Source organism: Gopherus flavomarginatus, chromosome 7 (assembly GCF_025201925.1).
Source record: "Gopherus flavomarginatus isolate rGopFla2 chromosome 7, rGopFla2.mat.asm, whole genome shotgun sequence".
In the NCBI taxonomy this organism is placed as follows: domain Eukaryota; kingdom Metazoa; phylum Chordata; order Testudines; family Testudinidae; genus Gopherus; species Gopherus flavomarginatus.
The window spans coordinates 91,181,554-91,208,283 of record NC_066623.1 but is presented as its reverse complement, the minus strand read 5'-3'; the positions used below and the strand labels follow the sequence as shown (position 1 = coordinate 91,208,283).

Genomic DNA, 26,730 nt, shown 5'->3' with positions numbered 1-26,730 from the left:
TAAAATCTATGTCTTGGTCATTAATAAACTTGTTTCATTGTTTTATCTAATCTAGTGCGTTTAAATGAATGTGTCCAGGTAACTCCATTTAAGGGGGTTAGCTGGTGAATATTATTCCTTTAAGGAATGACAGGTTTACTAGATTTGGACTGTCCAGGAAAGGGTTGGGCAATATAAAATATATATTTCTGGCCAAAAATCCAGGACTGGGATTATGTTGGGGTTACCCTGCAATATAGCCAACATTAGTGAGAGCCGGAGCATAACCCAAGTGTGGCTAGCAGACTGCAGTTATGCACAGATACTCAGAGTGTGACTTGCATGGCGGAAGGCTGTTTGTGAGCAGCCCAAGCTGGGAGCTACTACGAGCAAGTAAGGCACCCACGGTTGTAGGGCAAGGGTGACACAGTTTCTCACTGGTCTGGATTGCACCCCGGTATTTCACAGATGTCAAACTACCTGCCTTCAACCTTCTTCCTAAAGTGGAACTATATGGCCAAACTGAAAGCTATTCTCACTGAATAATAAATAAATAGAGCAGAAATGGAGGCAGATATGATTTTTTTGACTTAGCATTCTGGTTTCTTCTAAAGGAACTGACATCAACAATGCAACTCATAAGGAGGCTTGGAGAGAGAAGCAATAAATTGATTTTTCAATGGATTACATCACACAATAGTATATACAGTAGTGAATAGCTGATGACCTGGCTAAAACTAGATCAAAAATTCAGGTTAGAATGAGCACGGCTGAGGATATTGATGCACTCTGAAGGGAAGTATTAGCTGAAATAAATGGTTCAAAGATGAAAGATCCACTGATTTGATATCAAAGTATCTTAGGCAATAACATCCACTGTCATGAGATTGCAGACAGAGCACATTGCAGGAATGAAAATCAATAGAGATGGGACCAAGATATAGCCACTCTGCAAGATGTGTTGGAAGCACACGTTAACACCTGTCTGTGATTTTGAAAGTAGTGTAGTTTTAGCTGTGTTGGTCCCAGGATATTAGAGATGCAAGGTGGGTGAGGTAATACCTTTTACAGGATCAACTTCGGTTGGTCCAGTAAAAGATATTACCTTGCCCACATTGTCGCTCATGCATTTGAATGTAATAATGTAAGGAAAGTGAAATTTTTTGGATTGGACACCTTGCAGCTAGTCTTTAAAAAGAACCCTGTGCCAGTTGCCAGATTCATTCTTGAATTGTATAGTGTAGCCCAGTATGCCAGATTATCTCTATGATATTCACTGCTTTGCATTTTATTCAGCTTTATTATATTCAGCAGTAATGCAAGGAACATACAGGCTTGTATCCTGTAAGACACTGGCTTCAGCAGTTAGCATGAGGCTTGAGGCCTATGAACTATGGCATAGATAAACTTAGGTAACTCATAAGTTTTGGAGAACTGAAAGTAGAGTGTAGGGGGAAATTTTGTCCATAATGACATCAGCCAACCACAGAACATGAATGAACATTGGCTTCTGGAAGGGTTTGGATGGAACATCCAACCGCAAGAGTGCCATGGCAACAAATTGATATATATGATAATGGGGTGAAATCATAAATACACTAACCTATAGTAGAACATCTTAACATTGGTAAGTGGAGGAAATGCAAATTAGGAAGAGGGGAGAAACCCCTACTGAATATGCATTAGACATGGTAACATCAATGTAATATATTAAAGTGGCATCTCAGGGCAATAGGAGGGAGAAATGTAGCCCTTGGGAGGGGCCAGAATGATGGTCACTGATGAAGATGAGGAAAGGGACAGTGATGAGGAAGACAATGGCCAACATTTTAGGTTGTTCTGCAAGGGATGATGTGAGTATGGCTGTTCAGATGTACTTTCTGTATTATCTCTACCTACCTTACTGAGTTAGAGTGTGTGTGACTTTGCTAAATGTAGTTATAAATTATTTATTTGTAAATATATAGGAGTTCCTATAGTGTGAGTGTTGCATCAGTGCACATCGGGGTTACAACTATATAATAATTTTAATAATACTGGGCCTGATCTTGGGACAAGAACCTGCCAACTCTCCAAGTGATAACTGGGAATTTTTATTCATAAACTATAGATCAGGCTACAATAGTCTGCTATGATTATTACAGGACACACAACCACCACCACCGCCACCACAAGCTTAGGTGCCTTACTCCCATTTTGTTTTCAATCAAAGGAATTTCAATGAGAGTTGCTGTAGAGGCTCATGCACCAAGCTCTCAGAGGCCCCAGGTTCAATCCTGCTGACTGGGGTCTGTCAGTGTTACATTAACACAACTACATTCATCTTAACTCTGTTACATCAGGAGGGATAACTCAGTGGTTTGTGCATAGGCCCGCTAAACCCAGGGTTGTGAGTTCAATCCTTAAGGGGGCCATTTAGGGATCTGGGGCAAAAATCGGCATGGGGATTGGTCCTGCTTTGAGCAGGGGGTTGGACTAGATGACCTTCTGAGGTCCCTTCCAATCCCGATATTCTACAGTTCAGTCTCTTAGAAATAATGAGCAGATTAAAGTAGTATGGGGTCCTGGGCATTATGGACATTACACCCCCCTCACCTTCCTTAAACTAGACAGAGCATGTGATATGAAAGATAATTTCTGCCTTAGACAAACTCCAGTGTGCTGCCCTCTTTCTATCCCCTAGAACAGAGGTTCTCAAAGGGGGGGTGGAGAGCACAGCAAGTCTTCTGATGGCTTGGTGGTTATCATAGAAGTTGGTGGGGCTTGCTAAATGCCAGGTCACAGTGCCACTTACTCAGGTTTGGCCCAACTACCCCACCATCATGATGGGGGGTGGTGGCAGTTCGGCCAAATTTGAGTGAATGGTGTTGCAACTTGATATATGGGGTTGCAGTGCCACTCAGGTTTGGCCCAGCCAATCCTCTGACATGATGTAGGGGCAGCTGGGCCAAATTTGAGTGGGTTTGTGACCTGGCGCACAAGGATGGAGCACGACTCAGTTTTGGGGTTTTTTTTGTTTTATTTTTTTTCTGGTGGACCAGGCTCCTCCTGATATATTCTAGTATTATCCGATGCAAAAAACAAAAGAGATGCTTGGAATCTTGCAGAGAGTAAGGTTAAATATGGGAGACAACAAAAATATAATAATAACTAACAAACCACACCAGAAATTTAACAAGCATTGAAGGTAATTAATATACAAGAAAACATACATCTCAGTCCAGAAACGATTTCTTGTCCTGTCCTTTCACTATCTGGATTTTGGATGCTTTGCTTGGTATTTGGTCAGTTGACAGAAATTATCTGAATAAGTGGAGATGCAGGCTGTCATTTTATCACTACATATTTCTTATACCAACACCTCTCTATTTTTGTCTTGCCTCCAAGTATTCAAAGCTGGCATATCATGCATGAGCAGGGAACATTTAGCCAAGGTTTCCAACCTGGACCAGAAACCAGACAACTGCTGTGCACTTTCATCATTCTTGCACTGGCTCACAGCTTCAGGAGCTCAGGAATATAAAATAAACAAATACAAAACAAACAACTAAGAAACAAACAAAAAAAATTCTTTGGGCCAAATTTTGCTCTCCAGTTCACACAGAAATGCTGAAGTCAAGAGGAGTTCTGTTAATGCATCCAAGGGCAGAATGTAGCATATCTTTGTTCTGGCTTTTACGCAAACCAGAGCAATACTGGGACCCAATTAAGCCTCTCCACACAGCTCTTGCACCAAAGGCTTTTCTTTCAGTCCTATCTGTGACTCTCTTTCAAATACAGGTATATGATGGCTGTTTGTCAAACTGCTTGCTGATAGAGTGGAGAGCCATCATCTGGTCCTTGGTGAATAAGAGGTTAATCTTGCCTCATTTTGCATCTCATCTTACACAGGTGACCATGGGAGCCTCATTAGATGATTGCTTGGAAGATTGCCTCTTGGAAGGCAAGGCTATAGGTTTACAGTTAAACTGAGAGTGTGAACATGTGCTGTTTCTCCTTGTTTTGTTGTTGAGTGTTTTGATTTCTGGTTGTAAACATAAAATGCCAGCTCGTCCCTCCGCTAGTGTAAATCAATGTAGTTTTGTTGACCTCAATGCCAATTAACACCAGTTGAGGATCTGGCCAACTACATCAGTTTATATGCTCCCCCTCACCCCAGACAATACTACCTTATTCCTTGGACTCTCCCACTTCAGTTTTTCCCTAATCTAGCATGATACATCACTTGCAACAGCCTACAGAGGAGAGCTGGGCTGTAAATATGTCTCCCTCATTCACTTGTATGTCTGTTTACAAAGCCTACCTATGAGCAGTCCTGAATCATGCAAAGCTGCAGTGTTGTGGTTTCTGTGGCTCAAGTCTACAGAGGTACAGCACTTTCTGCAGCTGCTGTCTCTAGGGGATTGCTTCTAATTGACGTTATTTTGCTTGCTTGTCTTCACTGATCCCATTTCTGTAAGAACTGAAATTTCACTCTTTCTGCCTTTGACTGAACATGTCCCTTTGCTGGATGAGCTCTATAAGCCTATACTTTTTCCCACTCTTGACTGTATTTCTGAAAGCAGTAAATGTCTCTATCTTAGGGGTTTTTTTCTCCTCTCTCGAGAATTATGAGGGTATGTCTGCACTTCAACTGGGGTGTGCATGTAATTCCCACCTCGAGGAGACATGCTGGTGTCAGCTCTCATGGAGCTGGCGTGCTATAAGTAGAGTGTAGAGGCAGCAGTGCAAGCAGTGGGAGGAGCTAGCTGCCCCAAATATGTTCCTAGGGTCTTGGATGGGTATGCACTCTGTTGGCTAGCATCTGGCCCCACCATAGCTATGTTCTATTTTTAAATATCAGAGGGGTAGCCGTGTTAGTCTGGATCTGTAAAAAGTGACAAAGAGTCCTGTGGCACCTTATAGACTAACAGACATATTGAAGCATAAGCTTTTGTGGGTGAATACCCACTTCCTCAGACTCATGCTTATGCTTATGCAGACAAAAGCTTATGCTCCAATATGTCTGCTAGTCTATAAGGTGCCACAGGACTCTGTCATTCTATTTTTAGTGTGCTAGCTGGGAATCACATCCCTAACTTGAAGTGTAGACATACCCTCAAGGGGTTTATCCTCTTTAATAGAAGCCAGATCCTGAGAAATGTTGACTTCTCTGGGAACTCTCAGTGCTCAGCACCTAAATTACCATTCTTTAGGGTTTATACACTTTAGAAGTATATTATATCCTGCAGTTGGTTGTGAATAAAAAACCATATATTCCTGACAGAGGCAAATCAGCAATATAGAAACCCTGCATTTTGCAATAGCAGTCTTACCAGCTGCAGCTACCTTTCTTTTGAATTGCCTTTTCCTTCTTAAACAAGTTCTTATTACTGGTGTCTTTGTTTTTGTGGGGAACAAGGCTTTAGATTTTAAGTGTTGGCAAAATTTGAGCCTGAAATACATGAGAATGATTTTTTAATTTCTCTTTCACAAAGAATGGGGCTATGCAGTGTCATCAACTTTTTTTTTTTAAGAACTTTCTACTCATTTCAAGGGGCAAGTTTTGCTTAAAAACTAATGTCATGATACAGCTAGCAGTTTGTAATTTCAAGTCTTCATCTCAGTTTATAACTTTGGAACATGTTGAATCAACACTTTGTTTCTAAAGTTAATGGATAAAATTGGATATTTTATTATACTTTTAAAAAGAATTTCTAAGAATGTATTGGTCCCAATCAGATCAGAATCAAAATGAAATTATTTCTGTTGTGGTTGCAGTTTCGATCACTGCAGCCCATCATGGAGAAAGATGCCAAAATCTGAAAGATATTATACAGATGAAAAAAACGGACATAGTGTGTTTAACTCTCTATGTATGTAACCAGCGATACTATTTGAAGGGAAGAACTAGAAAATAAATGAATTCAGCTGGCCTGCATGATGTGGCTGGTGGATTGGGCCACATGGCAAATTGCTTTGCTAGCAGTGAGACTAAAAGCTTGATATTAGGGGAAAATTGCAATGGCTTTGTGAATTAATTTTTAAATAACTTTCTTCCTCTGTCAGCAGATATTGAGATTGTTCCGCAATAAAAACACACAAACAAAAATATTACAGTATTCCTAGTTGCTACAAACTGTAAAATTGTAAATTGTGATGTTTTGGACCACTTCTGTAGTCAGGGGAAGATACACCTCAAAGCTATCCTTCATCCTGTGTTTATACTCCCCCAACATAGTATATGCAAACAGGGGCGGCTCCAGAACCCAGCACGCCAAGTGCGTGCTTGGGACGGCATGCCGCGGGGGGCGCTCTGCCGGTCGCCGGGAGGACGGCATCCCGCAGCTCTGGTGTACCTTCCGCAGGCGTGCCTTCAGAGGGTCTGCTGGTCCCGTGGCTTCGGTGGACTGGCAGAGCGCCCCCGCGGCATGACACCATGCTTGGGGTGGCAAAATGTCTAGAGCCGCCCCTGTATGCAAACTCAAAAGTGATGTAAGGCACCAGTGTCTAGCGGTCTGAGCATGTGTTGGAAGTAAGAAACTCTTGATTCCCAATTCTAGCTAAGGTATCCCAACAGCTCATGGTCTGGTCGTGTTCAAGTCACTTGTGTTTCAGCTTCACCACCTGTAAAAAAACATTTACATGGGGCACTGTGAGGATTAGTATTTGTTGGTAGGCTCAGATTAACCAATAGGCCTGTATCTAGTTCGACATGGAGGTTAGCTCCAATAACACATGACAACATCATTGGACACTGCTCATTCCTCTGGGCAGCTGTGGGAGGAGTGGGGACTCTAGTACACTGCCACTACCTCTTCTAGGTGCCTGAGGAAGGAGAGGGTTGATCTAACTACCATTGCTGCGTGTCCTCTGAGCTACCAGATGATAGGGACCTCCATCTGCTGCTGCCACATTTCACTCGGTCACCCCTCATCTTGCCTGGACCAAGCTGCACTTATGAGGGGGACTGTGCTGCCTGGGCCTCTGGATGTGTAGAGGGGCACCTGCCAACACCATCCTGCCCAGTGGAGAGTTCTGTGTTGCCACCCCACTCACTTTAGAGACTATGCTGCAGTTTTAAGAGGTGTATCCATTGACAGGACCCTCTTAAGAGGTGGCAGGAGGGCAGCCTTTGCCCCTCAGACTCCTCTGTTTGGTGGGGGAGGGCTGAGGTCTCCCTGCTCCTGAGGAATCCTAGCCCCCCCCCCAAAGTCAAGGAGCACTGGGCTCAGGAAGAGCATCCCCCTTCCTGAAGCTGGGGCTGTGCGGGCTCCTGGCATGCTCAGCCCATGCGGATGGGCGGCTGAGAGGGGTGGTTGCCCTGGGCAGCTGCAGCCCTGCCCTGTCTATCCGGGGCTTTGAAGATGTCAAGTGCTACATATTGGTCTGTGATCTCATTAAATCAGCTGCCAGCAGAAGTAAACAAGCAACATCTTGCTCATTATTAGTGCCAAGCTCCATGGAAACGGACCAGATGTATCCACGAGACACCCCCCCTTCCCCGGTCACTCGTGCAAAGGACCCTTTGCCAGTTGCGTGGCTGGCTCCGCCCGCGGAGACGCTACGCAGGAGCGGCCCTAGGAGGCCCCCCCGCCCCGCCGCGGAGGACAGTTTGGGTGGGGGTGCAGACAGCGTGACGTGAGCGCCTGCCCCGAGGGAGGGACGGCGCGCAAGGCTCGGGGAAACCCGGCGGGACAGGAGCCTCCGCAGCTGGTGCGATGCAGAGGGCAGCATGCGGCCAGCGGGGCGGACTGTGCGCGCCGCGGAGCAACGGGCTGCAGCAGCGCAGCCCCCACCGCCATGCAAGGGGAGACTGGAGCTGGGGGGCGAGCCGCGCCGCTTGGCACTGGAGACACTAAAGGTGAATGTGCGGCTCCGCTTCGCTTCCCCCCTGCCGCCAGCGCCGCTGCTCCGCTTGGCAAACTTTGCCCGGCTCGCGCTGCTGAGCCTGGGGCGCGAGGGGCTCCGATGGGAGGGTCGCTGGAAGCCTGGCTCGCGCCGCCGTTCCAGGCCAGGCGCTCCTGGGCTGCCAGGCATCCCCCAGCGGAACAGCGCTGGGGCGGGAGGGGTAGGAAATGAAACAGAAGCTGCTGCCAGGCAGCTGCACAGCCATGCTCAGCTGCCCGCTAGCAGCGGGCGACGCACGTGTCTGCGGGGCACTCCTGAAAGCCCTGAATGTAAAATCCGGCCTCTTTAAATGAGCAGCTGTTGCAACTCCTCTGTGTGCTGAAAGCGGCTTCTGCCAGGCTCTCCCCCCCGAGAGGCCCATCTCCCCCGCCGGCTTGCTGCTTGAGCAATGCTCATTTAAAGTTCAGAAAGTTGGAGGGCAGAGCTGTGTGTCGCAAGAAATGCGGGGAAAGTAGCGGGGGAAAGCGTCGAGCACCTGGGCTGAGCAGTGAGTAGGAGACAACTTGGTCTTGCCCGAAGTGATTTTTCACTCCGGGATACTCGCTGTCGCCTTGCGAAGGTGGCTGGCAGGGCAAAGGCTGAACTCCCACCATCGGAGTTACATGCTATGGGGATCCCTGTGACTAGGCTTGCCAACCCTCCAGGATTGTCCTGGAGGCTCCAGCAATTAAAGATTAATTTTTAATTAAAGATGATGTCATAGATCTCCAATAATTCGTCCAACCAAAGTTGGCAACCCTACGGTGTGACTCACTCCAGCATGTCCCGCAGTCCCAGTTTAAATATAGATAAAACGAAGCGCTAGCTGGAAGTGGCGGCCTGTACCCAACCGGTGGTGCAGGCTGCTGCTGACAGGCTGTTTTCAGGCGCTGGATGCGGGGCAGGAACTCGTGCACACTTCTGAATAGGAACAACGTTAACAAACTAGAGGGAGCAAAAGACTGGGCGGGTTACCCGGGAGGCACTATTTAAAAATGACGATACTTTGCATTCGCTTTTCCCCTTGGCGTTTTCAAACATCCCAATTCCCTGGGATTTAGAAATTAGTTCTGCCGCATGTAGCGCTTCATGGGCATAGGGCAGCAGACTCCTGCTCCCGTTGGTTTCTACTGCCTAATCTAGCCCGTCTTTATCTATCGCTGTAGTGCATGGGAGACTTCACAGGTTCGTTGTATTACGGCCAGTTGCTGGCCTGAGCCTGCCTTGCGTGAGTAGTTCCTGCTCACCTGACTTCCACGGGGCTCTTCAGCGTGGGAGGCCAAGAGAGCGCACAAGGCTTGGCGGGGCTGGCCCTGCCTAGGCTCGGGCTAATGCAGAGAGGCGGTGAAGGCTGCAGGGTGTCTTGCGGCTGAAGGGATCCGGGGCAGAGCGACGCTCCAGGGCGTGGGGACTTGCGGGGTGGGTTGTGCGTGACTCTCCGCCTGGACTGACCGGCGGGAGGGGATGGAGAGGGGGGCGGTCGGGCTCAGTGCGGCGGTGGGCTCTGCTCTAGGTAGGCTGCGCTGTGATCAGAGCTGCGGGTGGGCTCGCTCTCTCCCCTGGGGAAGGGCGCAGCGGTGGCTGGCTCCCCTATTCATGAGTACACGACACCGAAGACAGAGTGGGAAGCCCCGGAGCTGATCCAGCTGGCGGGAGGAGTGGGATATTGGTCAAGCTCTTTGAGGAACCGGCTGCAGGGAGGGAGGGTCTGGGGAGCGCGTAGCAACTTTCCACCTTTTGCAAACTTGCCGGGGTGCGCAAACCCCGAGCTGCTGCTCGCGTGAGAGGCAGAGGAAGGCGCCCAGCCGCTCTATCCGTGCAGGGTCCCGGGAACTCAGCGCAGGTAGGAGTTGACAGGGTCCCTAACTCATTTAATATTAGGGTCTGTTTCCGTAACGCAAAAAAAAAAAAAAAAAACCAACAACCCTCCCCCTCCTTAACAAAAGGCAGCGTTTAGGCAAATGTAAATTGCCGTCCCGTCTCTCTCGGTTTCTTTGCTCTTTAGCTGTATTTAAATAGCTTTGCGAAACTCGCTTTTGCAAAGAGGTGAGGGACGTCGGCACCCCAGTTTGCACCGAAAGGCGCACTGAACTCCTGCCCCTGCTAGTGTGTTCTGTAGTGCGGTGCGCGGGGTTTAATCGCAAGCGGAGCGCGGCTGCTGCTGTTTGAGCTGCAGCTGATTGATAGTGGCCGGGCAGACCGCGGATGGTGTCTGGCGGAGGCTTGCCGCCTCTTGTAGGGACGTTGCAAGCAGGGGAAGGGGGTGCGAATTTGCAGGGGGATTTGCTTTACCCAGTCCCGCCTTCTCGCAGGACGATTACTGTGCTGCGGTTTGCATGGGTCTGTCAGTGGTTGGGTCGCAGAGGGGTTTTCCCTAGAGGTGTGCGTTAGCTGCTGCCCCAGCTGGCGTGAGAGAATCGCTCGAGTCCTTCCCTGCGTGCTGGCATCGTTGACTCTGGTCACTGCGGGTAGCAAAGAGTGGGCAATAGAGAATGCTGCTGGGGGTGGTTGTGAGATAAAGTTGCGTGGTACAATGTTAGGTTTTGAATATGGGTGCCTGATCTTGTGGTGCACTCCACACAAGATAGAGTTGGGAGGCTGTCTCAGGTGTGACAGAATTACTAATCTGAGATAATTTTGGCAGGGCTCCAGCACTGTTAAATTTACAATTTATACCTGATGTAAATGCTTAAAGATGTTATGCCACATCATTCACCTGATAGGTCAGGGAAATTAGATTTCCACCACTACCTGGAGCGGCTGTTTCAAATATCAAATGAGTGATGTGCCTTTTGTAATATTTTTCTTTTCAATATTACAGATGCCTTTTGATTGTACGAGTGCTGAAATGTATTGAGTGCTGCAGCTACTTTTCCAACAATGAACAGTACAAAATCACCAGTGCTGGATGGATTAGGAAACACAACCTGCAACGCACACAATAAGATTTCGGTATTTTTTTCAATAATATTCATGACAGTGGGAATTTTATCCAACAGTCTTGCAATAGCAATTCTCATGAAGGCATATCAGAGATTTAGACAGAAATCAAAAGCATCCTTTTTGCTTTTTGCTAGTGGTTTGGTTGTCACAGATCTTTTTGGCCATCTCATCAATGGAACTATTGCCGTGTTTGTGTATGCCTCTGACAAAGACTGGATTCGATTTAATCAATCAAACATTCTCTGCAGTGTTTTTGGCATATGTATGGTATTCTTTGGTCTGTGCCCTCTCTTTCTGGGCAGTGTGATGGCTGTTGAACGTTGCATTGGAGTCACTAAACCAATATTTCATTCTACAAAAATGACTTCTAAACATGTAAAAATGATTTTGACTACGGTATGTCTCTTTGCTGTTTTTATAGCTTTGCTGCCTATTCTTAGCTTTAGAGCATATCAAATTCAAGCATCGAGGACCTGGTGCTTCTATAAAACAGAACATATTGAGGACTGGGAAGACAGATTTTATCTATTACTTTTTTCTTGCCTTGGGCTACTAGCCCTTGCTGTTTCGTTCTTGTGCAATGCTGTCACAGGAATTACTCTCTTAAGAGTCAAATTTAAAAGTCAACAAAGACAAGGCCGATCTCATCATTTTGAAATGATCATTCAGCTATTGGCTATAATGTGTGTCTCTTGCATTTGCTGGAGTCCATTTCTGGTAAGAGCCTAATACGTTTGCCAATTTTTAATGCACATCTGTGTCTGAAGCTTGTCGTTTTTATCTGCAGGTCTTTGACAGTGGCTGGCCATGGTGAACACCACAGTCCACACTTTTAACATCCATATGTTATGCTTACAAGCATCCTATTATTTCAATTGCATGTGGCAGTCTTACCTATGCATCTGTAACAAAGATGGTATTTGTTTTCATTTCTGACTAGAACTGAAATAGATTTATCAGTAAGCAGAATATGATGATCATAAAAGCCTGTTTACAGTATCATGATGCAGTGCTAAAACACTGGTCTCCAGTCTAACCTAAGGTTAACATGGGTGTTAGTGCAACAGTAGGAGATTCCCAAAAATTTCGCATGTAGACCTGTCTGAAAATACTGTGCTTGTAACACTGTTAGGTCCCAAACTGTGTTTCACAACTCTTTATGTGTAGTTATGCTTATAGTGAGGATGGTGTGAGTCTTGCGTGGGGTACCCAGAATTATGAGCCCCTGTGTTACCCATCTCAGCTTCAGCAAGTGAAAGTTGGCTGCTGCTAAGATGTGTGTCAGCTCCCTGACACAGCAGCTTGTCTGCCTTCCCAGCAAACTCTTGAGGACACTGCCAGTTTAAACTTTGCCGCAGGTAACAATCGATGAACCCGAGTTCCCCAGAGACATCTCTCTGCAGTGTCCAGTCTCTCCCAGTGGACACTCCCAGAAATTAAGTTCACTGCCTTTAAAGAGACAGAGCACACACCAGCCTGTTTGGCTAGTTGCGAATTCACTCTCTACTTTAATACATAGCACTGAGATGTTTTTATAATAAAACGAATAAGTATGTTAACAAAGAACAGAGATTTTAGTGATACTAAGCGAGAACAAAAAACAGCTCTGGTTACAAACAAACCTGCTTCTAAGGCTGTGTCTACACTACACAGCTTTTAGCAACACCGCTGTGTTGCTACAGCCATGCCACTAAAAGTCATGCCATGTAGCTGCTGTTTGTCGGCTCTCCTGCCGACAAAAAACTTCCATCTCCAATGAGCGGGGAGTGGAAGATTAGATTGCCATGCTGTTTATGCTGGCGTTTGTCATTGGCAAAACTTTTCTTTCGGGGAGGGGCATTAACACCTCTAAAAGACAAAACTTTTGTTGTTCAATTGCCAGTGTAGGCATAGCCCTAGTGATTAAAACTCAATTTCAGCAGATTGCAATATTTGTCTAAGCAGGTTTCTCACTTACATTAAGTCTCCAGCAACTCTTGCCTTTCGGTTCAAGAGGATCCAGCTTTCCTAGGCTCAAAGGCAGCTGCATGCTATCATCCCCTAAGTGAAGGATAATTAAAATGTCTCCTCAGCCCCTTCCCCACTTATATTATCCAAGGTCTATTGTCTCTGTTTCAAGAGCCAGGAAGGCTTTTTAGGGATGTGGATTCTGTTGTTCCACTCCTCCAATGTGATTAAGTGCCTTCTCCCCTTCTCAATTAGCTTGATAGCTTTATTTACCTTATATGTAAATATGCTTTCATTGGGCCAAGCTTTGTAAGCCAGAGGACAAACAAGTGAATCCATAGTCCTTTGTCCAAGCCAAACTTGTTTATCAAGTTTGCCCCCAAAATATATTTTAGGAACACATTTCCAGCACACAGGCACAATTCTTTACACCCCATCTGTGCATACATCATGCAATGATACTCATGACCAGCATGTCACCAGTTTACATAAGATACCGTACGTGACACCTTTGAGTTATATCTGATGACAACAATGAGTGTGCCAGGCTTGATGTGAGTTATGGTATGTGTGTGTGGGGGCTCTGTCAGTTGTTAGTGGTGGGCACCATGGTCACAGATGAGGCCTATAAAGTCCACTTCACACTACAAGTTGTAAACCGTCTTAAAGGAGGTAAAGTTTAGAGATAGTTAATGATGTCATGTCACTTTTATAGAGCAACTTTCCTCATTAGATATCAAAGCACTTTACAAAGGAAAGTTTTATTATCCTCATTTTACAGATGGGAAACAGGCAAAGAGGTGAAGTGATTTGTCCAAGGTATCCCAGGAGATCAATGGCAGAGCTGGAATAGGGTTCATGTCAGTGCTTTGCCCACTTGGCCACACTGCCTAATATGTTGATGCAACTCATAGGTTTTAAATCCGTTTCAGAATTGCGTTAAAGAACAGTGGTTGAGCTGTACGTGATGTTTTTGGTAATGGCTTAATTTCAAGTATGGTTTACATATAAGTGACCTGGTTTAGTTGTAGTCTAAACAGAGCTTTAGCAAAGTTTGTTGCAGATCAGCATTAGGAGTTAGTGCTCCAAGCCAATCCCCCAAAACACAGCAGAGAACCTAGTACTTGCATGTTACTGGCTGCAGTGGTTCTTCCAAACTGCTTAATGCAGGTCAGGTCAGTATAAACCAGGGGTGGGCAACCTGCGGCCCATCAGGGTAATCTGATTGCAGGCCGTGAGACATTTTGCTGATGTTGACAGTCCGCAGGCACAGCCCCTCACAGCTGCAGTTCTCCGCTCCTGGCCAATGGAAGCTGCGGGAAGCAGTGGGCTGCAAGGATGTGCTGGCTGCCACTTCCTGCAGTTTCCATTGGCCAGGAACAGTGAACTGCGGCCACTGGGAGCTGCAGGAGGCTGTGCCTACAGGTGGTCGACGTCTGCGGGCCGGGAGACATTTTGCTATCAGATTACCCTGATGGGCTGCATGGGGCCACAGGTTGCCCACCACTGGTATAAAAGATGTCAGTAATCAGAGTTGGAACACACTTGATTATCATATAGTAAAGAATCCTAAAGTTTCTTACTCTGTTCTATGATGGCATTATAAAGCACATCTGAATTGGGTCCCAGGGGATAGTGTGCATGTTCACACACTTATGAAAATGGTTTAACTTAACCACGTAAACTGTTTTGAAAGAGTTTAACTTTGTACTAGTGTGAGGGATGTTAAGACATGAGCAACACTGTATCTTAATTCTTCTTTTAGAAAGAGGGCCTATACCATAGGTGCTGACTCCATGGGTGCTCCAGGGCTGGAGCACCCACAGAGAAAAATTAGTGGGTGCTCAGCACCCACTTGTAACCAAGCTCTCCCTACCCCCCAGCACCTCTCCCCTGCTGCCAGCCCTGCTGACCACTCCTTCCCCCTCCCTCCAGTGCCTCCCACCTGCCATGAACAGCAGTTTTGAAACATGCAGGTGGGGTGGGATGGGGAGGAGTGAGGCATGCTGAGGAGAGGGGGTGGAAAGAGGAAAGAGGTGGGGTGGGGACTTGGGGGGGAAGGGTGGAGTGGGGGTGGGAAGAGGCAGGATGGGGGCGAGGGCTTGGGGGAAGGGGTGGAGTGGGGTTGGGGCCTGGGCAGGGGGAGGTCGAGTACCCCCCAGGTAGAGGGGAAATCAGCACCTATGCCCTATGCTCCTCTTACACTGGTGGAAAACGGGTGTGTGATCAGAACAAGAGTATCTGCTATAATAGAGACCAGTGAAGACATGGGGTGAAATCCTGGCCCTACTGAAATCAAAGGGAGTTTTGCCATTGACTTCAAAAGGGTCAAAAGAATTTCCCCTCTGTTTTTTTTATTGATTTCTCTAGACTTGCACCACAATACCGTTTAAACTAATCTTAGCTTTTTGTAACATTATTGTCAGTCTCATGTCTCTCATACATACTTTGTGGACGAAGTCTTCAGGATAATAATGTAGGCTTTTTTTTTTAATGAACGCTTACTTCCAGTGACGTCCTGAAATAAATTTGAGGCAAGCGCAGATTGACTATCCAGAAAAGTAATTGAAGTGATCAGTTTACTTGTCAAAAAAACCTCAGTATATTACCCAGTTCCAGTAGTTATTTTCAGATAAAATATTTGTCCTTAAAGATTGCAGTTGATTTAATTCCAGAAGGACTTTGAATGTCAAAAGAACTATTAACCTGACTTTTCATTCAAAAGAGACGTTTTGTTTATGCAATATATGATGAAACACTGAATTACAACTACTCTAATTGTTTTCATTATCACTCATTCGTTTCCTTACTGTGCCCTTTCTGTTGCCTCCGTTCTAGAGGAAAAAATGCTGAACTTTCAATCTCCTAAGTACATACACATATTTTTTCTAAAGCTTGTAGATGGATGAGTGCTCCCATAAATATTTTGAAATCGTTGCACTCTTGATAAAATATTTTGCATCATATAGGTTGTAGTTAAATATGAATTACTGTTATCTTGATAAGCTTTACTCTGAATCCTGCTGTTTAGATCTCTCTTCTGTTTGAGATTTATACTGACAAATGACTTAATGCTTAATTTTTGTAATTGAAAATTTATATAAATATGTTCTTCAGTGAAGTGACAGCTCTGGTTAGAGGTGGGTAGTACTGGCAGGTATTATCGAAATCTTCTTCACAGCTCTGCCAGTGTACTGCATTGTGCATATTCAGCACTTCTGAAATTCACCCTCTGAATGTCTCAAGTCCAGGCTTGCCAGATTGTCATCAAATATTGTGCTGGCTTTTGCAGGGTGGACAAATGTTCTTTGGGGATGAGAATAAAATCACAAACTCACTTTCACATTTGATTTAGAAACCCAAGTGTTGAGGTGAAAGACAAGTCCTTTAACCCATAGATTGTTGCAATTCCCAGATTGCTAGTAAAATGGATACATAAGGGTGTATTGACTTGCCATTTTTGGCTAAACTTCAGCATAAACTTTTTTTTAACAACCTGATGTCTTCTATTGTGGGATTAAGCCATGTTCTTGTAGAGGAATGGAATGGATGGTCTAGACCCTGGCCATAGAGTGACTTCTATGTGCCTATTCATAAAGTTAAGCACATTTGTAAGTCTTTGCAGGACTGGGGATTTACTGTCTTTAACTATTTTGATTCTACTGAGGATATAAAAGTTAATTTCCTGATTTGTCAGCACTTAGGCATTTTTGTTTTATTTTAAAAGTTGTTCAGAGAAGATAAACGCATCATTATAAGGTAACTACAGTACTACTGCATTTTATTAGAGCATAATGGAGCATACATAGGTAGTGAAAATAAAATATCGTCAAGAATGCGTTGTTATAAACTGGAGACATCTGCAACATATTCAGAATTCAGCAGTAAGTATTATTTCTCATGGTAGTACTGAACTGAAGGGGCATTTTAGGGATGATTCCAAAGAATATTCAGTCGGGCAAAGAAAATCATCTGGGGTAAATGAGAATATGAATACGAAAGACACTTTCAGCATTGAACTGAATAATATAATAGAGTGAATGTCCTCTTAGCCTCATTCAGGCATAAACAGATAAACTAATTTCGAATGGAATATATAGTTACTTTTTTCTGGTCAAAACAGGCATAATTTTAGTTAACTTCAGCAGGAGTTGAGGGCAGTCAGCACTTGGTAGGATTGGGATCTTAATTCTATGTTTTCCATCTGGCTTCAGTTATGCGCATGTATATGTATCGGGCTAGTCTGGGCTGTTCTGCTACCCACCTGTTCTTTGAATGGAACTGAATAGCTATGATGGAACACATGCCATTTTATTAGTCCATTGGTGGAGTTTTGCTTTCATAAATCAGAACACAAGCATCATGCATATATGTATATACAGTACATAATAAAATCCATTTATCCAGACTCCATCCCTTCTAAATTTATGTTGTCTGGTGCACATCACTTTCTCAGTTCCTTGTCCTGTATTTGAAAGCCAAATAGTCAAATATTTTTGATCTTCTCCTAAACGCTTTTGACAAGTGGGATTTATAAATAGATTTTGGATAAATTATTTGCTTTAGATGATATAATATAATATGCACCTGAATGAAAAAGATAAGGCATCAAATCAGACATATTATTTAGCAAAATATTAAATTAATATTTGTATCACACTTATCCACCAATGTAGGGGATTCTTACTAATATTTCAAGTAAGAATACCTTTTAAATATAGTCCTAGCTTTCCAAAAGGGCTTTCCATCAATTTATCATGAATTATTATTTGCTGTTGATTCCCTGAGTAGCCAAACGTATGCTACATTTCATATTAAAGAAAAGGTAATGGGAGTCTTTCTCACTGAAGTCAATGGACTGGGGTTCTACTCTCTGTCTTGAAGAACTAGTACATTAGAGAGCTTGATGTGAGTGGGAGTTGTGCTGACATGAGTTAGGTAGAGGTGTGACAAAGTCTGGGATGGGAAAATGATGGCGGTGAAGGTGGTGGAGGATAAGGATTACAAATACAAAGGCAGGAGTTTACCTCCGTAGAACTGCACATCTTGTTTTTAGTTCTAATCGAGTTTATCGTTAACTGCTACGTGCACACTGCTATGTGTAACTTTCTCCTCTGGTTCAGTAATACTGAATGGCACCTACTTTCTAAATGAAGATATTCAGTTTTCATTATAAAACCAATATTCCCAAATATTGCACATCTATCCATTGATTGATACCCACTGTTAAATATTTAAATGCAATATAACTTTTTTCTCTTTGTAGTTAATACTTTTACATATATGATTTAAATATTAAGTCTTTCTTCTGTGCCAAAGTATTCTGTTTTGATGGCAAGCTCTTTGCACAGGGACTGTCTGTTTCTGTGTGTAAGTACAACATCTAGGACAATGGATCTCAATCTTGGTTGGAGCCTCTAGGGGCTTGTGCAGTACAAATATGTGCATAATAATAAAAATACTCATGACTCTTACCTAATGTCCATTGAGGCAGTGACTTTCTTATGCTTCCTAGCCAGAAATGAGCAGGTCAGTGATGAGCAGGGCTGTGAGGATTTGCTTTCTGCCGTCATGCGGGAGCCTGGCTTCAAGGGAGCAGGAGAGAGTGCAGATGCAGTGCAGAGCACAGTTTCCATGCTCTCCCTTGGAGTAATGCAGCTCTTGGAGGATCTGCTAGTTTGGGGGAACTGAACATCCTGCTCATTCCATTCCTCTTTCATCATCATGGGAGAATTCATAGGAAACTCCAGAAGAAGAAACTCATATATTTTACTGTTCCCTGTATGGGCATGACCCACGTGTGGGATGAATGGTCCCAGTGACTCTATGCTTGTTGTGGATTGCCTGATTATCATGAAACAGTCTTTCAGATTATATTTTCCAAAAATGTTAACACACAACTTCTGTGCTGAACCAGATTGTGTCAAGTCATGTTTTGTGTTGCCAAAGGGCAATTCCTGCTCATTCTTAATCATAAAAGCAAATGGGGAATTTTTTTTATGAGTAAGGTCAGCATGGTTTGGCCCCAAGAGGTTGGATTTCCAAGAAAGCAGAAGGAATTGCAGCATTTTGTGGCATGCATGTCAATAACAATATACGCTGCTACACAGAGCTGCTCTTTTGACGGTGACATGCTACCTAACCTATTTTTTGAAACCGCTCGTTTTTGAAGCTACATTCATCTGAGGAGATTCTGACTTTGTCACATAAATTCTCTGTGGCTGAAGGGGTAATTGCATTTCTCAATATTTTGCTATTTGGAGGAGTAAAATGTACTTCCTGTAATTCCACATGGGATGGGTCTGAGAGTACATTTTTGTACAGGATCACATTCCGGCTATAGAGAAACATCTTTTCCATTTATTTTAATTGCAGTTCTCTGAACTTACCATAACTCTTCATTGTCCTTTTATTATCTTTATTAAAATGCCGGAGTGGTGCAGTAGTTACGACAGGGAGCTGGGTTTCAAGGCCCCTGAGTCCCGATTCTGGTTAGCTTCCCCCCTCCCCCCAGTTTAGCTAGTTTAAAGGGACCCTAAGCTGCCTGGAACTGGCCACCTTGAGAATAGCACATGTAGGGAAAGTTCCTTGGGTAGAGTACAGCTGGCAAAATGGCTCTTCTGCATGCCCTTGTGCCTCTTGTTATGAGGTGAGAAGGGAAGGGCATGTTAGTGAAGGAGGCTGTATGGTTGGAGTACAATTTACTGCCTCTGTTCTGGGCTGCGGCTGCCGCATGTAGAATTCCATCACTGGGGCCAGATTCTCAGCTGATGTAAATCAGCAAAGGTTCTTGGAGGTCAGTGGTGCTCACTGATTAACATCAGCTGAGGATCTGGCCCTTATTTATTACTAGTATAGTAGAAAGCATTCTTACCGCCTTTGTTTTACAAGAACTTCTATACATATCACTTTAGTACGTGTGTGTATATGTGTTTTAATACAGTGGTATTACCCTGCAGATTTATATCCAATGTATTTCTCATGCTAACCCTGAAGTCTGTCTCTGTATTACTGCTTTCTGTATCACACTTTTGTGTCTTGGCTGATTAAATCTCCATATTACCTTATGCTGATATGTACGAAATCTCATCGCCTTTATATCTGCTCATTGCTTTCTTTCTGCAGTTTATCTCAAACAAACAAACACCCCCCTGCCCCGGAATCTCCTTTTATTTCCTGGCAAAATAAAATATCTTTAAAGTACAATAGATTCTCTCTTATGGTCTCTGGCAGTTGATTTTTGGTAGCTGAATCATACATTTGAGAGGGCAAGTATTTCTGAATGGAAAATTTCATAAAGAAGGGATTTAGGTGTTTATTTCATGAGCTTCAGGCTAACTTTCTAGAGGATGCTGCATCCCAATGAAAAATAATTAACTTTTTATTTGAATAAGGCTAAATTAGTCTTTGAATTGGTACAAATGTGTTTCTGAAGATTGTTGGTGGTAATATTAAATCTCTTCACTCATCTGGCCAAGTAGCTCTTTAAAAGTTGCAACTACAGAAAAAAACAGTGTCACAAATGGCACCCTTATTATTTCTATTCAGCAAACTCGAGAGTTTAAAATAGAACTGGTAGAAACAAATCTACTTTTATCCTTACTTTTGTTAGTTTGAGATGTTTGAAAACTAGTAGGTTGATATACTTGGTTCTTTTTTCTGCTGCAAAGGGAAAGATAAAGACAAAATGCCTTGATAGGAGAAAGTTGATAAATTTAGTGCCAGACCTTGCTAACATTACCACCTGGCTCTGCAGCAGGCTGACCCATCCAAGGAAAATGCTGACCTGGTGCACAAGCTTAAAAAGAAATAGACATTACTCTAATGAATCCAGCACATAGTCCCAATTCAAGCCCATTTCAAGAGCTTACATCTTTCACCTCATCTAAAAGAAGTGAACTAATTTTATAGGGGAAAGAAAAGAGAGGTTTTTGCCTGAAAAATGTCTGCAGGATCTGGCTCATTATCTTTACTCATTAGAATCAATTTTATAAAGATTACTGTCCTCTAGAGATTTTCTTCTTCAGACCTGCTACTTAGCTCAGTAGGAGGATCTGTGAGACTGAAAACAGTCTTTTCTGAGACCTTATGGAAAAATAAATCTTCTGTTGTGTGTTGATCAGGCTTGCAAGCTTCATTGAGAGAAACAGACTCATTCTTCCTGATCTGGTGGGCTCTGGATGGTCAGACAGCTTTTAGAGTATGTCCTTTAGCATAGGGAGAATTCAATTATCATTCCCGTTTGATTTCCTCTGAATGAACTGCTAATGTACTAAATAGTTTTATTATTGGAACATTGCTATGAACCTTTTTATGAGCCTGTGTTTTTAGGTGTTTATAAATTTCTGGGGAAAAATTGGCTGTTTTGGCTGAAATTTCAGCTGCTTATCGTCAGTACAAAGGAATTGTTGTATAGAAAGAATTTTTGGTTTGTGTTTGTTTGGAGGAATGTCTGTTAAATTTATATCAAATTTGCTTGTTTCAATTTACAAACTAACATCAGGAAATTCAAAGCTCTGATTTCTGCAGCAGCCACAGTTAAACCATAGTACCATATATACATACACAGAAACCTCATATAGTACCATACTTAAATAATTATGGTTGCTGTGGGAATCAGAGCTTTGAATTTCCTGATGCTTGCACACATGTGTAAACCGAATTTGCAATGCTTTATTTGGAGAGAGGTAGCTATGCGAACCATTGAGCAGATCCTAAGCTCATGTAAATCTGCATAGTTCCATTGATTTTACTGGAGTTACACTAGTTTATGCCACTTTTGGGACTGGTACAGCCTTTAATTTAATGATTTCCCACCCTACCCTCAGAAATATAGTTTCTTTGAATAAAATAAAATATATCTGTGGTGGAACCATAACTATGCCATATCTTTCTCAGTCACAGCATCACATTACATAGAATTGACTATAAATAGCTGTATATATTTTTTGCACTGTGTAGAATTAAATCATGGGCTTACGCTCTATTATATACCTAGGGTAATGCTAGAGTTTCACAAATGTCTGTCTTCATAAGTGATCTGTTTTTTCTCAAGTTTGGTAAAATTCCAATTGGCCTCAGCCTTTCAGAGAAATAATTTGCTGTATGGGACTGATTTGGGTTGCAGAGATTAGACTAGCCATGGTATACAGAGGAGGAGAAATATTTTCAACTTATTTATGTGAGTTTATGTAGAGTTCATGTCAGTTTTCAAACTGTTTCGAATGAGGTATCTTTGAATGCTTTCTAAAAGTAGTCATGGTGTAGTTTACTCACAGGCTATTAAGAAATTGTTCTTCTCCAGATCTGGCAGTACAACACTCAGGGGGCTGGAAGGAGAAGAAAGCCAGATGAAGACGGTCATCACAGTAGTAAAAAGGCTCTGGTAGAAGAGTAGAAAATCTCTTCTCTTGCAGCAGCCAAGTGGCTCTGGAAGGGGAGAGGAGCTTTTGGTTTTATCAGATACTTATCAGACTGAGACTGATAAATTAGTGACATCACCCTGACTTAACCAGCAGCTGGCATGGGAGTGGGTTTTGCCAAACCATTATTTCTGAGTCTCACCCTCATTGTTCATATTTACTAGAGCTAGTTGAAAAAACTTCAGTGGAACAGTTTTCATTTGAAAAACACAATTCCATCAAAATGGAAATGCTTTGCAAAATAAAGATGATTTTAACAAAATTTTATTTTGGGAAAGGCAGGGTAGGAGAATGTAGGAATTCTTTTCTATGTTAAAGCAGCCCATTTTTTTTGCCATTTTTTGGAACAAAATGTTTTGATTTTTTTTCCTTTCAAAATGATGTTTTGGTTTGATTTTTAAATTTGGTGGTACAGTAACTCCTCATTTAGCGTTGTAGTTATGTTCCTGAAAAATGCAACTTTAAGTGAAACGATGGTAAGGGAATCCAATTTCCCCATAAGAATTAATGTAAATGAAGGGGTTAGGTTCCAGGGAATTTTTTTCACCAGACAAAAGACTCTCTGTCTCTCTCTGTCTCTATATATATATCTACACATATACAGTATAAGTTTTAAACAAACAATTTAATACTGGTACACGATGATGATGATTGTGAAGCTTGGTTGAGGTGGAGGAGTCAGAGGGTGGGATATTTCCCTTACTGCTAAATGATGAATTAGCAATTGGCTGAGCCCTCAAGGGTTAACTTTCTCACTCTAAAGGCAGCAGGAATGGAGGGAGATATGCGCATTTCCCCTTTTAAGTACACTGCCTTGTTAATTAGATCAGCTTGCTCAGACCACAGCTGCTGCAAGCTCCCTCCATCCTGAGCCGTGGTATGTCCCCTCTGCTCTATGGAAGATGGGGTAAGCGGGGTGCAGGAGCAGAGGGGAGAGGGACACCCTGACATTAGCCCCTCTCTTCTTTCCTCCCCCCCACAGCAAGCAGGAGTCTTGGGGAGCAGCTCCAAGGCAGAGGGCAGGAGCCGCACATGGCAGTGGGGGGAGGGACAGCTGCAATTGCTAGCCTGCTGGGCAGCTGCTGCACAGGAAACTTAGGGGAACGGAGAGCTGATAATTAAGGGGCTGCCAGTTCACCCTGGTTCCAAGCCCTCACCAGCTAGCTCAATGGGCTGCTCTTCCTGCAAGCAGCAGACAAAGCAGGCGGCTACACAACAACATTAGAAGGGAGCATTACACAACTTTCAATGAGTATGTTCCCTAATTGATCAGCAACATAACAACATTAACTGGGATGACTTTAAGTGAGGATTACTATATTATAAAATAAAAATTAACTGAAATTGAAGTGTTTCTCATTTTTGTCAAAACAAAATGTTTCAAAACTCTTAAAAAAATCCTTTCCTGGAAAGTTTGGGCTTTGGGTTTTATTCTGAATCAAAATGAAAGCAACTACAAAATCTTGAAATCCTCCATAAAAGAGTATTTCTGATCTCCACCCAGATTTAATATCTATCTCTGTCTTGCATGCCTGCAGTTAGTAAACTTCAAGACTTGCTCATTTCATTAAAGACTTATAATTTGCTATTTGATCCAAAATAGGAAACATTCCAATTTGTATTCAGTTATTGTAGAATTGGCCATGTTCTTTGGCTAAGATAGTTATGCACTCAGGTCTTTTTTGCTTGAAAAATCATATACTGAATAATCAATTTTGGATAGCTGCCTAGACTGAGATTGCATCTTTGTCCTGTGGGCTGATAAATTCTTTAAATGGTAAATATGTGACCTAAACCTTCTTTCCCAAAATAAGTTTGCATGGAACATTTCCAGCAATTCTTCCATATTAGCCAGTTTTAATTTGATAAATTAATGTCTTATACTATTTCTGTAATATCGATACTCCAAGCTGTCCAAGGTATCATTATGGATAGTTAATTTTGGTATTAATGTGAAATCCTGATCTCCCCTCCCCAAGATGATTATAGATTAATTATTGCTTTCTTTAAACAGCTGTTAAAGCTATGTCAAACAGTACTGCAGGCAGGAGCGGTGCTAGGGTTTTGGCACCCTAGGCGGGGGTCCTTCCATGCTCTCGGTCATTGGTGGCAATTCTGCGACGGGGGGTCCTTCCATGCTCCCGGTCTTCGGGCACTTCAGCAGTGGGTCCCGGAGCGAGTGAAGGACCCGCCGCGGAATTGCCGCCGAAGACTCGGAGTGCAGAAGGACCCCCCTGGTGCCGAATTGCCGCTGAGGGCAGCAAAATGCCACCCCCCCGAATCCTGGCGCCCTAGGTGACCGCCTGGGTCGCCTAAATGGAAGTGCCGGCCCTGACTGCAGGATCAGCTCATATTTGAGAGATCATTATTTAAATCCTCTTCTTGGCTTCTCACTTTGCTCTAGCTAACTTCTCTCAGCCACCTCTGTGTTTCTGCTTGCTGAATATCATAGTGATAGGAGACCAAGTGCTAGCTATGAAATTTACTTATTGCAGGTTCTTTTCCAGCTTTTAACACTCTTTAAAACTATCTTAATAATGACATCTTATATTTACATAACAGTATTCACTCACCGTTGAAGTGCAGCCAGTTACTTATCTTGGAAGCTCTCTGGGGCAGAGACTGTACTTTCTCTCTGGCTATGCCTACACAGCCTGAGGAAGTGAGCCTCCCAGCATTGGTCAACAGACTCAGGCTAGCGGGGCTCCCACTTGTGCTTTAAAAATAGCTTTGCAGATAGCGCTTTGAAGTTTTGATTTGGGCTGGAGCTCAAGCTCTGAAGCCTGAGGAGAGGAGAGAAAAATAAATCATCCTTAAATGAAGTTTAGATCTCTTTTCCTCGTCTCTCTTTAATAATAAAAGATAAAACAGTTTCATGACCATCCTTATTAGGATTTATAGTGTGATTAATTTGTTTGTCAACAGTTAAAAAATAAAATGTATTTAGTTGTAATTTATTTATTCCAACAAGTAAATGTAATAGTGATTCACTCTCCCTGCTGTTTCAGTGCATAGCCTTTAACAAACACTTCTGTAAAGCTATTTGAATAAAAGTGAGCCAGTTTTTTAGAGTTTTGAGAATATTTTACAACACTAAAAAAAGGCACATTCACTCTTGCTTAGGCCCAGATCTGTAGATATTCTAAATCGCCATCAATCCATTGGCTTAAATGAATGTACATGAGGATTTGGCCACTAGTGTTTAAAATATATCTTTTGTTTTCTCAACCCTACAAGACACATGTACTATAAACAGATAACTATGAATAAATGTCCATTTCTGTCTTTCTAATGACCACCACTGTGGGTTACAACCAGAGGTCAAACCCATGATTGCCAGAGCTAAAAGCAGCAGCCTGCCTTTTGAGCTAAGGGAATAATTCTTCTAGCAGGCAGCCAACACGTTAACTCTGTGGACTAGTCATTAGATGGGAATGTACAACACACTGAACAGTGGGTTTCACTGGCTCACAAATCAGTAGACTGCTTGAAGTCCTTGTGAGACGTTTGCATCAAGGGCTTGCAAGATTGGGCCCCACATCAATGCATAGAGTGTTTTTTGCATCCTAAAGGAGAGGGAGGGGAAAAGGCCTCCATTATGTAATTATGATTTCCCCTCACCCCTTTGTATGCTCCTTCTGAGCACGAGTCTGATTTTGTGGCATCCTTTAAGTCAGTAGGAGCAAGGAACACTTACGGAATTCAGCCCTATATTGAATTCTTACATAATAAATAATAGACTTGAAACCTAAGGAGCATATGATATTTATAAAAAATACTACATGTAACAACCTCATTCTTCACGCCTTATAAACAGTCTTACAAGGGCAGTTTCTTTAGCTGGCATCTTTTTGGGCACTATGTGCCATTGCATTGTATGTGGCGTTATCTACTATTTTCAGCTTCAAAATTTCTTCGCTTTCCAATCAGATAACCCAAGAACATTGAGACTGTAACTGATTTTAGGGCTTGTCTACACAAACACGTAGTTTGTGGCAAGGCATGGTGTAAATCTACCCTGCACTAGCTTGCCATGCACTAAGGCTACATCTACCCTTGTAACTAGGGGTGTGAGTCCCAGCTTGCATGAACCTACTCATTGAGTAGTGTAGTCATGGAAGCACAGACAGCAACAAGTGGCGGCACAGGCTAGCTGCCCTGAGTACATACCCGCAGGGTCAAGGTGGGTTTATACTCAAGTGGCTAGTCACTGTCCTGTGCTTACACTAACTAGTGTGCTAACTAGCCATTTCAGGGGTGTACAAGGGGATAACATGCAGAAGACATATTTGTGCCCCATTATGGAATGCTCCAGGAGTGGCCCATCATTTTTTTTCAAAAGAGCCAAGATTGGGGTGGACAGCTTCCTCCTTGTGGTCTCTTGCTGGGCACAATTTGGTGCCCGTGTGTAGGTCCTAGACCAGGGATTGGCAACCTTTGGCATGCGGTCTGACAGGGAAATCTGCTGGTGGGCCAGGATGGTTCGTTTACCTGCAGCATCCGCAGGTTCGGCCGATTGCAGCTCCCACTGGCCGCGGTTCACCGCTCCAGGCTAACGGGGACTGCAGAA

At 43.4% G+C, this 26,730-nt stretch overlaps 1 protein-coding gene across 2 annotated transcripts in view; it reads left to right on the top strand.

The window, feature by feature from the left end:
• The first annotated feature begins 7,575 nt into the window (after positions 1-7,575).
• Positions 7,576-26,730, top strand: part of PTGFR (prostaglandin F receptor) — a 33,311-nt gene continuing 14,156 nt past the window's right edge. Inside the window, exons 1-2 of one of the 2 annotated variants that reach the window (XM_050961896.1) lie at positions 7,576-7,822; positions 10,670-11,187. In XM_050961896.1, coding sequence (XP_050817853.1) covers positions 10,729-11,187 — 459 coding nt within the window. In that variant the 5' untranslated portion in view covers positions 7,576-7,822; positions 10,670-10,728. Of the gene's footprint in view, positions 7,823-10,669; positions 11,509-26,730 lie in introns of both variants that reach the window. The other variant, XM_050961895.1, reaches the window with a different exon arrangement.